The 20,494-nt window shown below is 41.3% G+C and overlaps 1 protein-coding gene across 6 annotated transcripts in view; it reads right to left on the bottom strand.

Moving 5' to 3' along the window:
• Positions 1-20,494, bottom strand: part of PDZD2 (PDZ domain containing 2) — a 313,071-nt gene that overhangs the window by 19,573 nt on the left and 273,004 nt on the right. For all 6 annotated transcript variants that reach the window (XM_025924651.2, XM_086676439.1, XM_086676441.1 and 3 more), the window contains 9 exons: positions 18,701-18,774; positions 18,300-18,525; positions 17,273-17,390; positions 15,513-15,645; positions 10,631-10,712; positions 8,803-8,837; positions 7,694-7,850; positions 5,176-5,972; positions 1,205-1,340 (listed from right to left, as the gene is read on the bottom strand). In XM_025924651.2, the coding sequence (XP_025780436.2) occupies positions 1,205-1,340; positions 5,176-5,972; positions 7,694-7,850; positions 8,803-8,837; positions 10,631-10,712; positions 15,513-15,645; positions 17,273-17,390; positions 18,300-18,525; positions 18,701-18,774 (1,758 nt within the window). The remainder of the gene's footprint in view (positions 1-1,204; positions 1,341-5,175; positions 5,973-7,693; positions 7,851-8,802; positions 8,838-10,630; positions 10,713-15,512; positions 15,646-17,272; positions 17,391-18,299; positions 18,526-18,700; positions 18,775-20,494) is intronic.

Here is a 20,494-nt window from a genome sequence, read left to right as displayed (position 1 = left end):
CATGCACTTAATTTTCCTCCCAAGACTGTGAGGTAGGTCCTGTCACCATCTACTTGGGAACAGGAGGGAACTGAGGCACAGAGCGGTTAAGCAATGGATCCAGGGCCAGAGTTTATAGCCAGGGTCACCCGGGAAGGTGGCTCCACACCCCACCCTGTTATCTATAAACCCCGACTGCATGGCCTCTGTGTAGACAGCACTTGGCAATAGCAAGGTCGGCCTATCAAGACATGCGTGGAGAGCATACACAACCTCCCCAGACCCCGTGGAAGGGGAGGGATGTGCCAAGAATTCGAATCCACGGGCTCATGTCCTTCTCTGCTCTGCCTTTTTGAACTCCCTTCAGAATGACTTTCCTGCTTCTGCTGGTACCAACTCGGGGAAAAGTCACAATGAGACAAAAGGAAGGGATTTAACAGTCGTTCTTCAGTTTCAGATGCATTTGCTGAACAAACCTTAAGTTTTTGTTAGCAATTTGACTTTATTGCAAAGCGTGTAACTTAAAAGTGTTTTGGGGGAGATTAAATGACGTAGAGGCAGTCCTTGATGTCACGTTTCAAAGTAATCCTTCACTTGTAAACCTCCCCAAATGTCCAATAATGGGCAGAATGTTGCCTCAGTTATGGCACAAAATGGGGAGGGAGGCCCAGCAGCCTTACAAACGATGTTGCAGGCACAGGAGGACGCGGAAGACATCGGTGCAGTGTCCGAGCTAGAGCGGGGCCACAGGTGTGTTTAGGATGGCCCGCCAGGGCCAGCGTCAGCCGTGCAGGCCAGGAGTGTCTTGTGACCTCAGCACACGGCTCAAATATTACATTCTGTGGATGTGTGAGGGAAAAGATAGTTCTCGGTGCATCTGATCTCATGTAAGCAGAGTGCTGAGATTCTGAAGGGCAGGAACCCCTCTGTGTCCTCTCATGACTTATTCACTAAGGTTCACATCACAAAATAGGTAAAGAGTGTCAACTGACTGAAAATGGATGCACTTGATGTGGAACTAAAACTAGGAGTTTAGGCACAATGATTTAGTAAAGTTGTTAAATGCAGGAGCTTTTAAATATCATTCACCTGTGTAAAAGCCCCCCCCCAGCACCCCCCCCCCCCCGCCCGCCCCGCTTCCCCAAATTCTCCACGTGTAACATTTGTATAAGGGTAACTTCTGCCTTCCCATCTTGAAGCTTAACCAGCACCAAAATAACCTTACCTGTCCTTGGTCGCTCTGGTGCAGCTTCCGGCAGGTTCTCTGTGCGGTGGCCAGCATCTGGGTGACATGGGGCACTGGCTGGCCCCCAGTTGGAAGGGACACGTCCATCCTCGACGGTTAGCTTCCCCAGAGATTCCTGGCACAATGACAACCACAAGTCACTGTCGTCAGTTTTCAGGTTTTCTGCACCCTAAGACCTCACACACAGAGAAGAGCTGGTTTGGGGAATTTCAGAGAACCCCGGATGAGGAGCCACGAGATCCAGATTCTGGGTGTCAGATCCACTAGAAATTATATGGACTTGTCATTCTTCCTAAGCCTCAGTTTTCCTAACTTTGGAATGTGGGTGATCAGGGAACTGCAGATCAGAATCACACTGAGATGTCACCCCACACCCATGAGGGTGGCTATAATCAAAAGCAGAAATAACAGGTGTTGGCGAGGATGTGGAGAAACCGGAACCTTGTGCACTGTTGGCGGGAATGTGAAATGGTTGAGCCACTATGGAAAAGGCTACGGAGGTTTCTCAAAAAAATAAACACAGAAATACCATACGATCCACATATCCGACTTCTGGGTATACACCCAGAAGAACTGAAAGCAGGGTCTCTAAGAGGTATGTGTATTGCCATGTTTATAGCAGCACTATTCACAATAGCTAAAATGTGAAAGCAGTTCAAGTGTCCGTTGATAGATCACTGGATAATCAAAATGGGGGATATACCGAAAATGGGATATTACTCAGTCTTAGAAAGGAGATTCTGATCCAGGCTGCAACAGGGATGAACCTTGAGGACATTATGTGAAGTGAAATAAGCCAGTCACAAAAAGACAAAAGTGTATGATTCCACTTTTATAAGGTATTGAGAGTAGTAGAAATCAGAGAGACAGAAGACAGAGTGGTGGTTTCTGGGGGCTGGTGGGAGAGTTATTATATAACAGGTACAGAGTTTCTGTTTCACAAGATGAAAAGAGTTCAGGAGGTGGTGGTGATGAATGCACAACATTATTAACAAATTAGAACTGTACATTTTCACATAAGGTGGATTTTACCACAGGAGAAAAAAATGGGGAAAAAATTGGGGATAAGACTTGCCCTGTCTAACTCACAGAGATTTAAATAAAAGATGAGTAAATGAGTAAAAAAAAAAAACAAAAAACATACAGCCCACAAAAGGCTATACAGACGTAGGTATTATTGTCTGTGTACAGTATGGTAATATCCACGACTGTAAGGTCAGCATGTCAGTTTGGTACTTAGGGCCAGGACTCATCTGGACAAATGAAACGGACATTTAATCTTTCAAAATTTCACTTTAGCCAAGTGTCAATTACTTCATCTTCCTTTCTTCTATCTAAAACCTACTGTAAAAAAAAAAAAAAAAAAAGAAAAAGAAAAAAATTGCAAAACCAACCCGCCAGGAAGTTAAATCAGATTTGAAATTCACTCTCAGAGTTAAGGAGTCTTCACAAAGTGGCCCAAAGGTGGCAGCAGAGGAGAGAGGTGAAATGGATACAGCGTCTTTCAGCGGCTCTTGTATAAAAATCATTTAGTATCTGCTGAGGGAAATCTGCACAGGGTTTGAGTCAGTTATTTCCCTTTAGCAGTAAGGCATAAATGTAATAGAAAACAGCAAAAGAGGTTTGGAATTAGTAAGGCATAAATGTAATACAAAACAATGAAAGAGGTTTGGCATTAGAGGTGTGACTGAACAGCACTGTGAATGCACCAAATGCCACTGAACTGTATTCTACAGTGTTTCATTTTATGTTATGTGACATTCGTCTCATCTTGAAAAGTATTAAGTAAAAACAGCAGAAGACAACTTACCGAAGGTTTTTTTTCTTTTTAAGCTTCCAATATTTGAGGGTAAATACTTAATGACAATGCATTTTTTAAAAAGTTTATTTATTTATTGCTTCTCGGCCTTTTGGCTAAGATCAAGTGTAAATTTTGTTTATTTTGAGAGAGAGAGAGAGAGAGAGAGAGAGTTCATGTGACCAAGCAGGCAAGGGGCAGAGAGAAAGGGAGAGAGACTCCCAAGCAGGCTCCGTGCTGTAAGTGCACAGCCTGAGGTGGGACTCGATTCCACGAACCACGAGATCAAGACCTGAGCTGAAATCAAGACTTGGGTGCTTAACTGACTGAGCCACCCAGGTGCCCCATAAAATGGCAATGCATTCTATTTTCTTTCTGATGTATAGATGAAATCATATTTTTGAAATAAATTTTTTTAAGAGAAGAGTTAAACTTTTGTGCAAAAGTTTTAAATGCCTCTCAAAATTCTTATTGGGAATACTCATTCACAATGACAAAAGCTCTTATTTTATAAACAATTATGAACAAAACCCCTGATTTATATAGTTATCCAAAACTGGCTGATACTTTTTAAAAGAAGGGGTTAACCCATCAGCCGAACATTGCATTTTAAAACACATATGCTAGTTGGAAGTAGTAACATATTTTCGGAGGATGAAAAAAGATGTGTTTCTACTTTTTCTATATGGTTAACAAAAATCCCTTCTGCCTAATATAGTTTTTATGACTTCATATTTTCTGGGTCTGTTTACACATATGTTTGTATAAACCACTTGAACATGTATCTTTATAGATGCGGCCTTACAATCAGCTCAGAGAGAAACTATTTATGTTGAGGTCGCAAACATTTGTTTCTCTTACTCCTCCTTGCTTACGTGGAGGTATACTGAGTAAAATCAAGCCATGTGAGAGGTGCCTGGGTGGCTCAGTTGTTTGAGCATCTGACTGTGGCTCAGGTCATGATCTTACGGTTTGTGGGTTTGAGCCCTGCCTTGGGCTCTGACACTCGGAGCCTGGAGCCTGCTTCAGATTCTGTGTCTCCCTCTCTCTCCGCCCTCCCCTGCCTGCACTCTGTGTCTCTGTCTCTCAAAAATAAACAAACATTAAAAAAATTTTTTTGAAAATCAAGCAATTTGACAATCTGGACCATTCTAACATGTGTAACCACGTTGTAACGTAAATAATATTGACTTGCATTTAAGTGGTGCATTATAAGTTTTCTTTTTTTTTTTTTTTTTTTTAAGATTTTCTTTTTCAGTCTTCTTTACTGTCAACATGGGGCTGGAACTCACAACCCCAAGATGGAGAGTCAGACTGGGCCTGCCAGGCGCCCAGGTGCATGTTAAGTTTCTAAGTGAATGCCTGCCCAATTTTTCACGTGATTCTCACAATAAGGGTACGAATAGTTTTGATTATTACACAGTTGCCGTAAAAAGTCTGAAAAAATAAGGATCGCGCAGAACCTCACCAGCTGGAGAGAATCACTGTTAGCCTGTGTGACGGTCCCTCTGGCTCTGAGAGATAATCAGGGCAGAATCTCTCCTCAGAATCAGGGCACGATCGGGGCGCCTGGGTGGCGCAGTCGGTTAAGCGTCCGACTTCAGCCAGGTCACGATCTCGCGGTCCGTGAGTTCGAGCCCCGCGTCGGGCTCTGGGCTGATGGCTCAGAGCCTGGAGCCTGTTTCCGACTCTGTGTCTCCCTCTCTCTCTGCCCCTCCCCCGTTCATGCTCTGTCTCTCTCTGTCCCAAAAATGAATAAACGTTGAAAAAAAAAAAAAATTTTAGAATCAGGGCACGATCTCTCCTCAGTGGTCCAGACAACTGTGCCTCACAAAGATTCAACAACTTGCCTCAATGGTCACCCAACTAGCCAGGGGACCAGACCCAGTGTTCTTCTTCACCAGCCTAGTGCCGCCCTTCCCTCATCAACCATGTGTACAGGTCCCGTGTACAGGTAAGAGAGGGATTTCATCTTTTGGCAGAATGATCTATGACTCAATACCTGGGCATGTTCCCCCCACCAGTTGCTACAGTCTGTTTCTCCAACCATTCCCCCTCTTCCAGGCAGGATATCCTCTGCTTCCTAACACACTCCATATTCACTCACACAAAAGTCACTGAGATCCCAAGTAACTGAAAGGAAACCAGTTACCTTCTCCACGGTTCCATCGGGATGAAAATCAGTCCCGGTCTCTCTGCCAGAAGTGGCCTGGATACATGGGTCATCAGCTCCATCAGCTAGGTTTTCAGTCTCGGAGTTGCTGGGCCTGGTGTCAGCCTCGGGCCTCTTGTGGTGTGGGCTGACCCTGGCCACTGGTTTGTGCCTGGACCCCAGGTTGTCATTCTTCTGCTGGGGGGACCTGGAGACATCTGTGTGCATCAGATTCTGGGGGCCTGTATCGGCTTTGTATTCCAATTTGGGGGAACTCTTAGATCCTGATAGTTCCTTCTTTCCTGAGCGGCCAGGGCCACCCTTGGGGGCCGCTACCGAGGCCAGCAGGTTGGCTGAATGGGAAGGAGTGTCCCCCGTGCCCTCTGGCACACTCTCCTCTAAGTCCAGTGAGCTGCCCAGGAGAGGCACTGAGGAGGCCTTACTGACCAGTGTTTTCTGGGGATGTTCTTCCTGGTTGTTGATACTCATGACCTTGGAAGAGGTCATCAAGACCTGCCTACAGTCATCCTCTGGCAGAGACCTGCTGGGACCAGAGAGGGTCCCTGGGAGGGAAACGCAATCCCCTTCGCCATCAAACTCTTCTTCGTCACTGGCATCGTCTGTGTCATAGCAGCCAACCCTCCTCTGGCGGACGAGAGGGTTTCGGAGCACCTGCGGGCTCCCAGGGAGACTGGCTTGTCTGGCAACCGTCACCTGCTTGTGGAAGAGCCCCGAGGCCCGCTGGCTTCCTAGAGACACGAGGCTGTTGGCCCTGGCTTTTCCTGGTTCCTTGTGAGCTGGTGGGGAGGGGGAAAGAAATCATCAAATGAGACAGGGTTTCCCATCTGGCCTGGTTTTACAACTCAACCCCCCTCATTATACGTGAGCACCCCCCCATTCACAACTGCCACCTATTCGTCCTCTGGCCACTGAAGACCAGGCTTAGACGACAGGGCTTCTTGGGATTTGCACAGAGTGGACAGCCAGAGTCCCTCTCTCCTTTTCCCACTGGCCTCTTTTCTTGTTTAAAATTTTTTTTCTTTTTTTTACTTCAATCTCTGGATTTGGTTTGCACATGTATGCTGCCTAGAGACAGAAATGTTTAATTCATCAACACCCATGATGCCTGATACATGGCTGGGGTTCGCACTAGATGCTGCTGCTGGGAGCTCCTTTTTGGGAGGACGCCCAGAGACCAGCAAGCCCTACACTCCAGGACCTTATCCCGTGAGGCCCCCCCTTCATCACAGGAGGCCCTTCCTCAGGGGCAAGGAGTGGGGGCTGGGTACGGGGGGCACATAAGCTCCTAGAACATGGTACAGGGAGCCTGATACTATATTCTCTGTAACCAACCAGGGATAGGGGAAAACTTGTTTGCTCAGCAAACTCTTTGCATCTTGCTAAATGAAAGAAAAATTACACGTGCTTCCACCTTGAAATGTTTCCATCAGAGACTAGAGTAAGTGCATCAGCTGCTTCAAATGAAAGCCAGAGTGGTCAAGTCTGCCTGTCCTAAGACAGAGATGTTCTTGTTCAGACATTAGAAATTAAAAAAAAAAAAAAGTGCAGGGGTGCTTGGGTGGCTCAGTTGGTTGAGCGTCTGACTTTGGCTAAGGTCATAATCTCGCGGTTTGGGAGTTGAGCCCCATGTCGGGCTCTGTGTGAACAGCTCAGAGCCTGGAGCCTACTTCAGATTCTGGGTCTCCCTCTCTCTCTGCCCCTCCCCCACTCATGCTGTCACTCTCTCTCAAAAATGAATAAACATTAAAAAAATATATTTTTTTTGGTAATTTTTTTAGTGTTTATTTGTCCTGTGAAACTTGCGGTCCATGAGTTCGAGCCCCGCCTTGGGCTCTGTGCTGACAGCTCAGAGCCTGGAGCCTGCTTCAGATTCTGTGTCTCCCTCTCTCTGGCCCTCCCCCATTCATGCTCTGTCTCTCTTTGTCTCAAAAATAAATAAACATTAAAAAAAAAATTAAAAAAAAAAAGCAAACCACACCAGCAGAAGCCTGAGAAATCAGTATGGTTCACATGGGATTACCTCATATTGTAGTGAGAGCGTAATCAATGAGATTTAAAAACACCTGTTTGATAACATCTCTCTTACGGGTTCAGAATCTTTCACTCGCTGCCTTCTAAAAAGAATGAAGTTAGGGCCCAGTGAGGGAAGGGACCTGGGTCTTGGCTAGGGTTCCCCTAAAACATAAAGCCATCAGGTTGCTAACCTGATTTCATGCCATAAATTTCCAGACTAAGTTATGTAAATAGCATCTAAATGCTGGTTTAGCCACCTCCAACACCCTGGGTGCAGAACGGGTGTCCAGATCCTTTACCGCAGACCTGAGGGGCCCGTCATTAAATGGTGGGCTGCATTTTCTAAGAATAAACTCTGAATTTAGTCAGGGAACAAAGACGGCTTCTACTCAACCAGAGGCTTGGGTTCCAGTTCTCCGTTCACATTAAAGCATCATAATACGTAAACCCATGTGGCCCGAGTCAGAAAACAGTCATTGTTTACTGGAGGTGCTGGGTGGCAGGCCACCGTCTTCAGAGATGCTGCAGCCACTTCCTGGGTGATCCTCGTCCTCAGAGCCAGCCACCATGAAGTCTGACAGGGGGCCTGGGACACCGGGGGCAAAGTACTGGGCAGGTTCGGGGTCAGAAATCAGGGGGTCCTGTTGGAGAAGACAGTGGTGGATGATGAGCAAGCACACCAGAAGCTGATCAGCTGAAATAGTAATTACTTCCTGTCTTTCCAAGAACACTTTGTTTGAATCCATGGTCCTGTGAAACAGTGGTGATAATAAACACCCAGTTCCATTTACTTCAGGATGGCTAAATTAAACAATTAAGGAAAAAGCCAACAGTTGCTGCCAGACCATGTTTTTAAAAGATCTTTTTTTTTTTTTTTTTTTTCCAAATGCTTAGCAATGACCAGAAAAGCCACAGCAGCACTGTATCAACCACCCCAGGAAAAACACTGGGGGAGAGAGAGAGGAAAATAGAAATAAATTCCCAGCCACTGGTTCAACCTAGTGATGGAACAAGGAAGAGGGGAGTTTGAATCCTGGGCTCTGATCCACTGGGGTTGAGGGGCTGCTAGCTGAGAAAGATTCCAGTCTCCTTAAAGTCACAGGCTCCCCCCAAACCAACTGGGACCCTTTACTGTGGAGCAGGTTGTAAACTATCCTTCAAACTGCAGCTCACGGGGCTCAGGTCATGATCTCACAGTTTGTGAGTTTGAGCCCCGCATCAGGCTCTCTGCTGACAGCTAGGAGCCTGGAGTCTGCTTCAGATTTTGTGTCTCCTTCACTCTTTCTGCCCCTCCCCAACACATACGCGTGCTCTCTCTCTCTTTCAAAAATAAACATTAAAAAAAATTAAAAAGAAAAACTGCAGCTCACTTCTTTTATTTTGTTGCTCTATTCTTTTCCTAGATGAATAGTTAATGAAAGAAACACACATTTTTATATTTGTTCTCAAATTAGCATTGTTGCAGTTGTCTGTGTAGAGTGGCCAAAATGACTCATGGACAGAAATATGAGCTGGGCCCTCAGGTTTGGCTTCTGGGCTCCAGGAATCGGTTCGTGGGCCATCTGAGCGAGGTAGCAGTGTGCCTTGACTCACCTTTTTTGCAAGAGAGGGACTCTTCAAGGGGGTACCTGTTGGAGGGAAAATTCACCATAAAGTTAAAAGAGCGCAGCTCGAATTCTTACAACTAGGCTCTCATTCTCAACTAGAAAAGAAGGAGCCAAACATATTAACTCTTCTCTGCTTGACTGACACTGATGGGCTGTGTGCATAGGTGGTAGACATGCATGCACTTGACCCGATCCCCACCCCACCCCACCTCCCAAGGTTCTGCTCATGCTTCAAGCCCTAACTTGGATGCTACCACCTCCATGGGATCACCCAGTTGGAAGTAACTTCTTCTGAATCTCGAGAGTATTTTATATTACCCATAAACCAATTTCCATACACACAGTATAATTTAATTATAAGTGGATGCCTCTCATATTCCTTCCTCAGCTATTCATCTACAGGGCTGAGATCTTCAGTGATCTGACTCCACAATGCTCAGCATTGCACCTGGGTCTAGGAAGTATTCAGTGATATCTGCTGAACGGATCGAAGGATCAACGAACAAAGAAGTCTCACTCAAGAAACCCATGAAGAAACTGGGGAGAGGGTTGAATAACCTATTTTGGTTTTTAGTAGAAGGATGTGAAGATTCGGCATTGAAACTTTAAATTCTATGCCATGAGCAAAAAGATCTTGGGCATGAGGTCCATAGCTTAATAAAATCTTTCAAAATAAATGATCGAATGGGTATGCCAGGCTTAGGAGAGGACAGCTTGCAGGCAGGTCAGGAGAAGGAGCTGGCCAAATAAAGAGCCCATTATGGTTGTGCCCACTTTAAATATATTAATTATGGATGGAAATAATCAGGGTATTACATGGCTGCCAAAAAATCTTAAGTCTTCCTTTTCCTCTGACAACCAGTAACTCATGTCTCAGTTCCTTTTTCTCCTGACATCAATCTTAACATCAGAAATATCTTGAGTTGAGACATGTTTGCAGTCCCTTTGGATTTCTATTCTACCGGAAACATTACTTTCAAAACTTGATGGAATGTTTCACATTTAAAATTCATATGAAATTTGGGCGCCTGGGTGGCGCAGTCGGTTAAGCGTCCGACTTCAGCCAGGTCACGATCTCGCGGTCCGGGAGTTCGAGCCCCACGTCGGGCTCTGGGCTGATGGCTCAGAGCCTGGAGCCTGTTTCCGATTCTGTGTCTCCCTCTCTCTCTGCCCCTCCCCCGTTCATGCTCTGTCTCTCTCTGTCCCAAAAATAAAAATAAACGTTGAAAAAAAAAATTTAAAAAAAAAAAAAAAATAAAATAAAATTCATATGAAATTCTTACTATTTCAGTCCTTCTCTGCCTTAAGTTTCCCACTTAAAGAAGTGGAAAATCATGATTTTGGGAGCCTCTATTACCCTTAAGTTGAAACTTAAAAAATACCGGCTTATTATTGAAATAGAGCTGCCGTACTTTGTGGAAATTTTTAATTCATGTAAAGAAACCCCAGGTTTTGGAATGGAGACCACTCTGCATCTATCAAACAACTGATATTTTGGGATTACTTCATTTTTACCTAAAACATTTCATATGAATTGTACATAAAACACACGAAATGCCGCTAACTCATTTTTGCAAATGATCTTGTAGTACAAGAAGCATGCATAATTAGAACTTTAATAAAGCACATTAAATAACTGCAGAAATCAAAAGTAGACACTAAGAAAAAGCACAGAATCTCTTGGACAACTACTTCTGCCAAACCTGGTAATTACAAAGAATCCAACCAATAACATTGCATTGGGGAGTGTCCCATGGGGAAGGTTAATTGAGAGACTCTTCTGAGTGTTGAATGAAAATGTGCAAATACAGTACCTAAGCCAGGAGAGGAATTGGCCTCTTTGCTCTCCTGATAAGTGCTGCGTGCTATCACTGCATCCATTTCCTGCTCGGAAACCTGGTTTTCAGCAGAAAGCACAAATTAGCTGGTTTTATTTATTTTCCCCCCAAAAAAGTAGCTAGGACCAGAGTCAGAGGCTGAGTGCAAATAAAGAGGAAAACCACAGGACCAAAGATTATGACCACCCTCTGAAGCAATAGCTCAGGGCATATAAGAAATATTGCCAGGTTAACATATTGCTTCAAACAATGTATTCAAAATCAGACCCTCAGTTGGTTTTCAAATTCATTAAAGCTTTCAGGTGCTACATGGCTGATACCTGCCTCTCTCTAGAACACTCACTTCTAATTCTTTTTTCCTAGATTTTACTCAAACAATTTCAAACCTACATAAAACTTGTAAAAGTAACACAAGAGTAGTAAATTCTTCATTGTTGTTTTTTAAAACATCCTCCCACATTTACACTCATGCTCTTTCTTTATACAGATACACACACCATTTAACATTTTAATTTGGGAGTCAGTTGCAGACGTTAAGAGGTTAGTTACAAACCTCCTAAAAACAAGAACATTCTCTTTAATAACCCCAGTACTATTGTCAATTCTAGGAAATTTAACATTGACACAAATGACTGTCTAATGCACATTTTATATTCCAATTCAGCCAACTGTACTAACACCGTCCTTCAGAAATGCTACTCAAAATGTGTCAGGAGACAGAAGTAGTTCACAGGAAGTTTGATGCCAGCTTGTGAGGAGATAGGATTTTCCTCTAGAATGCTTATCAACACTCAGCTTCTTTCCCAACAGTGTCTTCCTGGGGGAAAAATATCCACTGAACTGAGTGGTGGCCCTAGTGATGTAACTGATTTGCATTCTGGTGCAAGCTCCTTATCTTGTTGTGGATCTTTAGCGGATTGTCACCAACTAACTCCTTCGCATAGTAATGCTTTATAGAAATTTCATTTTTGGCAATCCAGCATTCAATTTAGGGTCAAGTCTTTTTTAGACTCCTTTAATCTGAAACACTACTGAGCTTTTGTCTGTCACAATACTGATATTCTGGAAGAAACCTAGGCCAATCAAACCCTCAATTAGGATCTAATAGTTTTTTCATGCTGAGATTTAGATTATGTATTTTTTTTTTTTTTGGCAGAAAAACTACAACAACTGTTTCCTTTTCAGTGCATCAGAGAGGCACTCAGGGTCAGCATTTCATGTTTCATGACTGATGGTAACTTTGACCACTTGATTAGGATGGACTTCACCACATTTCTTTACTAGATTTTTTTTTTTTTTTTTTTTTTTGGTCATCAATGAGTAATCTGGGAGGAAACAGCTTCAGACAACATCAATATCCTGCTCCCCAGTATATTTTTACTCAATGGTTTTAGCATCATTGATTATTCTTATTTGAATCAATTTTTATGATGAAGTTTTCAAAATAGTCATTTTATAACTCTTCTTTTCTGTCTATATTTATTGGGATCATGGTAGATTCATGCATTTTTCCCCCATTAGTTGTTATCCCTGTCATTATTCAATATGGAAAAAAAGTTTAAAGCCTGATATATGCTGAACTATGAGGTATTTTAAAAGACAATTACATAACTTGCATAGAGTTTCTTTTTTAAAGGTAAGAATACTGTAAACTTAGAATGGTAATTTTATGTACTAAAATAACATTTAGCATAAGTAATTTTTGGATAAGCATAGCAATTTTTCTTAGTAAATAAAGTTATGCAAGATTCAGCATTATGTTTTAATCTAACAGAGAAATCATAATCACATCATGGCTTTTATGTAATACTTTCTAGCAACCTTCACAGGAAATAAAAAAAAATATATATATATATATACATGCAGAAAGCATACACACTAAAACACAAACATATACTTCATAAAGCAAAAGTAATTTTGTATAAATGAGTCAGGGAAAATATAAGCTTATATGGTGGTTGCAAATTTTTCTTGCCAATTTGCAAGAATTGCAAGGTTGCCATTTTCTAATTGACATTAGACTTTCAATATTTGCAACTATTTTTCTGAGTGGGAGAAAAATGGTCAGGTTTTGAAACAAGTGAAAGATTTCCTGGATAATTCTAGTCATGCTGAGAGCCCCAGGACCAGTTAAAAATGGACCTCTATGACTTTCTTCTACTTAACATAAGCTAGAAGCTGTGACCTGAGTAAGTCCAAATCTTAGCTTGTCTAGACCTGGAGGGTTTGAATATCCCAGTTGGGCAGTCACTGCGCCAGTCATTATGAGAAACAGAAGAAAAGAAAATCCTTGTGGTATTTCTATTGGAACAACATGAAAACTAAGGAAGTACATACATTCAGTATCAAAATGTACTACTGGCATGAGATGCTGGGGTAAGTGGTATAAAAATACATTAAACATAAAATGGAATCTTGACCAAAAGAAAAATATAGTATGATGTTACAATTAAGAACACCATGTTTACCTAGGAAGAAATGTGAAATCTAGTAAAACAAATACTGAAATCTGGTTTTGCTGGATGTCTCTCCCACACCATCATGATGACCATTTACTGTGGCCAGAAACATGAATCAACCTGCATTCAACAGGATCGCAGAGCACCAGTCCATCAGAATTATTATGCTTTGTGCTTAAATGCCATTCTGATGTTTGATTGTACTGGCAAATTAGGTAGATGCTTTTGGGCTGAGACGAAGCAGACCTCCCAACAAATCGTGACCTGTGCTATTTTGGAACGGATTTTGAAGTCAGACATGCCTTGAAACGAATGCCTGGAAACCACTGAGAACTTAATTTTTTATAATGTTGCTGAGGGATGTGCGAGGTCAGCTCTAGCTTACTGGACTGCTTCCTAAGTGGGAAGCAGGTGATGGAATCCCAGAGAGGACCCTAGAGGAAGGAGTCAAGACCACTCTAGCTGTGAGTTTGAGGCAAAGTGGTGTTAAAAATGACATGGGGTGCCTGGATGGCTCAGTTGGTTAAGTGTCTGCCTCTTGATTTCAGCTCAGGTCATGATCTTGTGGTTGTTGGGATCAAGCCCTGAATCAGGCTCCTTGCTGACAGCAATCTGTCCCTCCCCTGCTTGCACACTCTCTCTCTCAAAATAAATAAATAAACTTAAAAAAAAAAAATGACCCAAAGAGAGCCATGGGGACAGCAGAGAGACAGAGGAGAACAGATTACAAGGGAAAATGTCAGGACTATAAAACGTAAAGGAGAAAAACAGGAAGTGACAAGAAGGAAAAAATGGAAAATGGTAGAAGCAGGACTTGATTTTATTTTAATGATATTTATTCAAGAAGTTTTTATTTAAGACATATATAGACAGGAGAACACAATCTGGGAAAAAAAATAGTAGTGGAGTTGACTTTGAATCAGTCTAATGGCAATCCTTGTCCAAGCACTATGGAGAACCAGTATAACAAAAACACACCACTGAAAACACTAAAAATGATGCTATAAAATTAATACACTAAAGAAATCTCAGAAATGGGATGACCCAAAGTTCTCCACACACACGTCTTACTCTCAAGATGGCATACAAGTCCATCAAGCATAGCAGTCTGGGACCATTTAGGATATAATCAAATAATAGTACAAATGATACAGAGGAGGTGGTCATATGATAGGCACAAAAAGAACTAATATTCTTTTTTTAATGTGTATTGATTTTTGAGAGAGAGAGAGAGACAGAGTGAGAGAGGGGGAGGGGCATAGAACAGGAAAAACAGAATCCAAAGCAGGCTCCAGGTTCTGAGCTGTCAGCATGAAGCCTGACACAGGGCTCGAACCCATGAACTGTGAGATCATGACCTGAGCCAAAGTCAGATGCTTAACCGACTGAGCCACCCAGATGCCCCAAAAAAGAGCTAATGTTCTTATGGAGCATTTTGAGTTACTGAAAAGGAAAGCCTGAATTTTGTAAAATATAACCTGATATTATAGACAATTTAATTTAAAAGGATTTTTACATCAAGTACTTGAAACAACAAAAAACGGTGCTCAAAGCCAGTAGAGTTGAAATTGCTGGGGCGCCTGGGTGGCGCAGTCGGTTAAGCGTCCGACTTCAGCCAGGTCACGATCTCGCGGTCCGTGAGTTCGAGCCCCGCATCAGGCTCTGGGCTGATGGCTCAGAGCCTGGAGCCTGTTTCCGATTCTGTGTCTCCCTCTCTCTCTGCTCCTCCCCCGTTCATGCTCTGTCTCTCTCTGTCCCAAAAATAAATAAACGTTGAAAAAAAAAATTAAAAAAAAAAAAAGAAATTGCTGAGGTGTGCTCCTGTTAACCTAAAAAAATTAAAAGCAACTGCTCAAGTATAAAAGAGATACAACCAAATAACACAAAGGCCCATGATACAGGGGCTATGATTATCTGCAAATTCAACAATGTGATATCAATGCAGAAAAAATATTAGTGGACTCTTAAGCCTTAATGACAGAAGTATTCTCCTCAGGTCAAGGATGGCCTGGACAGATCATTTAATCCAATGCTCTCACATTTTCTTGATGCAGAAACCCAAAAAGGTTAAGTATCTCACTAGAGATCAAACAAACAGCTGGAAGTTACTCAGAACCCAGCACTCTTATCTTCCTACCATATTTTATATTCACCAATAACACTATCAAAATTTTCTAATGAAATTTCTAAGAGTGTGAAGATGAAGAAGTCCACATCAATGATTTGTTCCCATGTGTATCAGTTACTTGGCCACTGTGTGACCACAGGCTGATTCCCAAGCCCGGCTGGGTGAACTGTCTTACCAGAGTGTGCGTCATCATAGGAATATGTGTCATCACTGCTACAGGACAAATAACCAAGCCATCTTCTCATATTTAGAACAATAAGAAGTACTTCACCTTTGGATTAGGGTGCCGGCCAATGACAAGTCGAACAGGTCCTGGGGGGCATTTGCTCAGGATGGTATGGACTTTGCTTAAAGCAGCATGGCGGACATTGACTGAGTTCACTTCCAGGATTTGATCTCCACGGCTAGGGAGGACAACATAACCAACACGCTGTGGTAACAGTTAAGTTTTTACAAGATTTCCCTCTGGGAGAGGTTTATAATATGAAATCTTTTCTGAATACTTTAAAGAAGCAAATGACATCTTTTCATCTTTGCATATGTGTGAAAAAGCAACACATTCATATAAACACATTAGATATTAAATCAGCAAAGTCCTTATGTGTATCTAGCTGCATTTTCAGTAGTAAAGTTAAATAAAATTGATAATAAGACAATAACAAGGGTTACCATTTCTTGAGCACAGAGTGTAAACCAGGCACTATACAAAGCAATTTCCATAACAATCCTTTGAACAGGTATTATTATTCCTATTGTTTAGACAAGGCCACAGACTTTAGAGAGGCCACCTTGATGTCACACACAGTTGAACTCAGGTTCAACCTGTCTACCTTTTGATCATCACAAGATAGCTCCTTGACCACCACCATTTTCTTTTTTTCCCTACCATCCTGAAATGATTATTGTAATGTAATTTGAGGGGGAAATATCTTGAAGCTCAAAGGTTACCCAAGAATTTGTAAAAACGTTTTAAATTTGAACAAATGAGAAATTGGGGACAAGATGCCCATTTTGACTTGAAATTATAGGCAGAGAACTCAGTAGGAGAGAACAAAAGACTCTTTATATGGTGTTTGAAGAATGTTCATTTGGCAGGCTCCAGACATATGGAACCATTCAAGAAAGAAACATCATCTTGGGATGTCATTAAAGGATTTTTTTTCCTTGGGTTCTAAAAGTATATTTTCTTTAATGTACTTTGGATGATTTGCTAAATTTTTTTTGTATGAAAATTCACTCTGATGATTAACTAAAAACATAACATAATCTATTAACAGGGCCCCAAAATGGCAACCTCAAGGCATGTCATTTTGACAATTCCTCAACTGCTCAAGGACTTAGAAGCTTATGGGGGGAAAAGTGATACTGTTTACACAGAGTGCTTTGTGCACTACGTGTATATTCTTGTGGCGTTTGGGTGGGCACAGATCCACTACAGTTACTATATAATAGAACACCTAGACATCTCTTGTATAACAGAATATCCATGCTACAACTCAACTAGCTGGACTGAGAAATCAGACATGTGGTGATTTCAGACAATAAGCATCTAGACAACATCACTCAGAAAGGAATGAAACAACAGGAAAGGTCAAGAGATTATACTTAATAATAAAAGAGGCCTCCAGTTTAAGGGCATGATTTCGGACTCTTTTGTATCCAGTGATTCTGAACTGTTATGAGCAGTTCCTGGCATCACCTATGAATTTTACATAAATGAATATAAAAGTGAAAGAAAATATTTAGATGATCATAGGTATCTATGTAGAGTTGTATTTTGTCAAGTTTCTGAAACTGAGCTTCTGCGTCCAAACAGATCAAAATAGGGAAGCCAAGATCTATAGTTCTCTACTGCTACATTAGCTTTTCATCTTTGGAAATTAATTATAATCTTGGCTATACTATCACTGCAAATAATACAAAAGTTTAGAATCTCACAAAAGAATGTAATAGGGCAGATATCTTACACGTATATTCATTCCTAAATTCACGAACATCCCAGAAGCCTATATTATCAGGTTTACAACAAACCTCAGATTGCTCTCCATCTTGGCCACTGATCCTGGGGCAAGGCTGTGAATGTAGATACCTGGAGGGCTGTTTTCTAGAGCCAGGCAGCAGGCACCAATACCTAATCCAACTCTGGGCTCTGAGAGGCATCAAAGAAAACAAAGTTAAAAAAAAGTATAAGTTATATGAAGCTACATCACTGTATATTCAGACCAGCAATCATTTATTTTTGACCAGACTGAGAATGTAAATCCTGCTTTTTGCTGTTAACATTATCATACTCTGTAAATGAAATGAGTCCATGGCAGAACCAAGGGCTAACTATGGACTGAATAATTCAGCTGTCTGCTCTCTGCTTAGTCTAAAGAAGCTCCTCAATTCTGTTTTTGGAAACAGGCAGAGTCAAAGTAATATATTTTTTAAAGATTTTATTTTTTAAGTAATCTCTACACCCAACATGGGGCTCGAACTTACAACCCTGAGATCAAGAGTCCCATGATCCTCCAACTGAGCCACCCAGACGTCCCAATATTTTTTATTCTAGATACATTTCTTTCACTTATCTTTTTTAGCAACTAATCTCTTGGTTACTTCATTGCTCATATTTCTGTAGTAGGTGTAGAGGAAAAGGAAACAGATGAAAGGCTGTAAGATCTGGTGAAGACCCACAACTTACAGTTATTAGCTGTATTCTCAACTATAATCTTTTGTTCTTCAAAATTTTTTATTAGCCCTAGAATTAAGTCAGTCAGTGATTTTTTTTTTTTTTTTTTGGTTTTTTTTTTAAACATGAGTTTCTGACACACAGTGATTCATCTGGGGAGAGCTTAAAAGACTTTGTACTACTGGTAACTCTTTTTCACTTTAGCAAAATGACTAAAATCTCTACGTGTGATCCCACTGTCCATTTACAGAATACCATACGTTGTTGGCAGTAAACTGTTCCAAAGGAACAGTTCCTAGAAAAAATTAAAAAAACGAAACCTAGGAACAGATGACAAATTATTATGTGAGAGAATGTAAGGAAGTGGGGAGTAGCTGGTATCACCTTTGTTGAGTGTGACTTCCATGACAATTCTGTCCTTGGGCCCGGGGGCCTTCCGACCCAGGGATGAAGAACCGCCTTCGTCGGAGCCTGCTGCTGAGCTGCCCCCACTGGTGTTGAAGTTGGGGGAGCTGGATCTGCTCATGTGTGTGGGTGTGGAGCAGGGTGTGAGGCTTGGGCTCAGTAACTTTGTGCGTACTGTTAAGACGAATAATCCACTCCGGATTTGCTGAGAAAACAAGAGAGTAAAACATTCTAAATGCTAAAACATTCAGACTACTCCTAGATTAATGGATGAAAAAAAAAAAAGAAAAGAAAGAAAGAAAAAAAAAAGAACCCAAACCAGAAGGAAATAAGTGAAGAGAAATCAAGAAGATAAAAGAGATAAATAAGAATGTGGTTACCTTAAAGGTATGGATGGCTTCTTGGAACGTCAAGCCCTTTATTGGTATCCCATTTACATCTAGGATTTCATCCCCTAGTGCCAAAATAGGAGAATTACATTAACATCAAACTTTGATGTACTAGAATCTAACTGCATGGTCAGTACTAGAAGAGGATACCATATGGTACCTGATTTACAATTCTATAAAAGGACTTTTATTGTTCCAGCCTACTTTCATTAGCATAGCTCTCAGGAATTTCAAAAAATGGGACAATTAATAACAATACATATTCTTTTGCAGTAATTCTGTATCTCCATCTTTAATGAAAAACAACCAGGGGAAGCATTAAATTCTAATTCTTTAGCCATTGCCAAGTTCGATAACAGGTGTCCTAAGTTTAGAGATCAAAATGCAATAATGAGTCCCAAGCCTTTCCTCATAGTGTTTGTTTAAAAAACCTAAACCTACTGGCAATATAGCATGAACATATATATAACATGTGAGAAAGACACTTCTGTATTTGCAGAAAGACAAGGTTTTCAAGCCTGCAGAATCATCATGGTGTGTGGAAAATGGTTTTAATAACAGAGACAAAAAACTTTTGAGATATTATCTAAAAATGGTAGTCCTCCCTCCAGAAATAGTCTAGATGCCTGGTCTTACTGATGCTGTTCCAGGTTCTCAGTCATTAAGACTAAGAGAGATTATTGTGGGCTAATGCCAAATTGTTCTCTCATTCATTCTCATTCTCTCTCTCTCTCCCTCTCTCTCTCTCTCTGTCTCTCAAACTATCCTGGACTCATCTTCAACCCCAAGGACGTATGGTCAGGTCATTTTTCCAGCTGTTGATAGTGTCTGCTGGGACTATAAGAGAAATTGGACAACCAGTTGACTTCTCAGTTTGTTTTGGTTTATATTCTTGTAACATGGTCTGTTTTTTTGGAATAACAGTTCATCGAAAACACTACGAAGGGGCCACTGAGAGAAGAACAGATGAACTTCACACAGCGGTGCAGGACAAACGAAGGCCTCCCTTTACCTGTAACAAAGAGCAACAGCAGCAGAACCTCTCCTGGGCAGCTAATCCCAGGGGCACACTGTGCCTTCCATTAAAGGAATCCTGTAGATGAGGTTGAAAAGGTGGCAGTACCTCCATGCACTTGTTATGTGCTTTTCTTTAATGCAGTTACAGAAGTTGTAAAATAAGTGAAATAATCTGTTTAAAAATAACCACCTAACTAGGTAAGGTTCTTGGTTTGCTTCCATATGGGAAAAGGATACGATCATTAAAATGATTGCTCATGCTCTTAAAAATCTTTATACAAGATTTTTAAAAGATCATTCAACACATTGAAAATCCATTCTAATGACTTACCTTTATTGTAAATGAACACATATGAAAAAACAGTATTTAGGAGAATCAAGTGCTATTAACCTTTACTAACTATTGATTTTTCCTCCATTTGTCTCCATTCTACCAGTACTGCAGGATGAATTTCAATCAAAAGAACATATGGCACATCCATTATAAAAAACACCCTGTTAGAATTTTACATTGTTCTGAAACTAGACACAAATACCACCTGGGAGTTAATCCTTCGTCTAAAAAAGAGAAATAAATATTCCGCCATCAAAATAAGCCTGGTCACGTCTTATCATTAGCATACAGGCTCCTAGGGTAGCTCTGCTTGAAAAAGGAGACTCCAATGGACTCTTATCAGTTAAAAAAAATAAGCTGGCAGAACAGAATAGTACCTATAATTTGGGTCAACTGAACCGACCAGTCATAGCATTTTTAAAGGTAACTACAAA

Source organism: Puma concolor, chromosome A1, assembly GCF_028749965.1.
Source record: "Puma concolor isolate L17-30 chromosome A1, mPumCon1.1.hap2, whole genome shotgun sequence".
NCBI lineage: Eukaryota > Metazoa > Chordata > Mammalia > Carnivora > Felidae > Puma > Puma concolor.
This window is presented reverse-complemented; position numbering and strand designations above follow the sequence as displayed.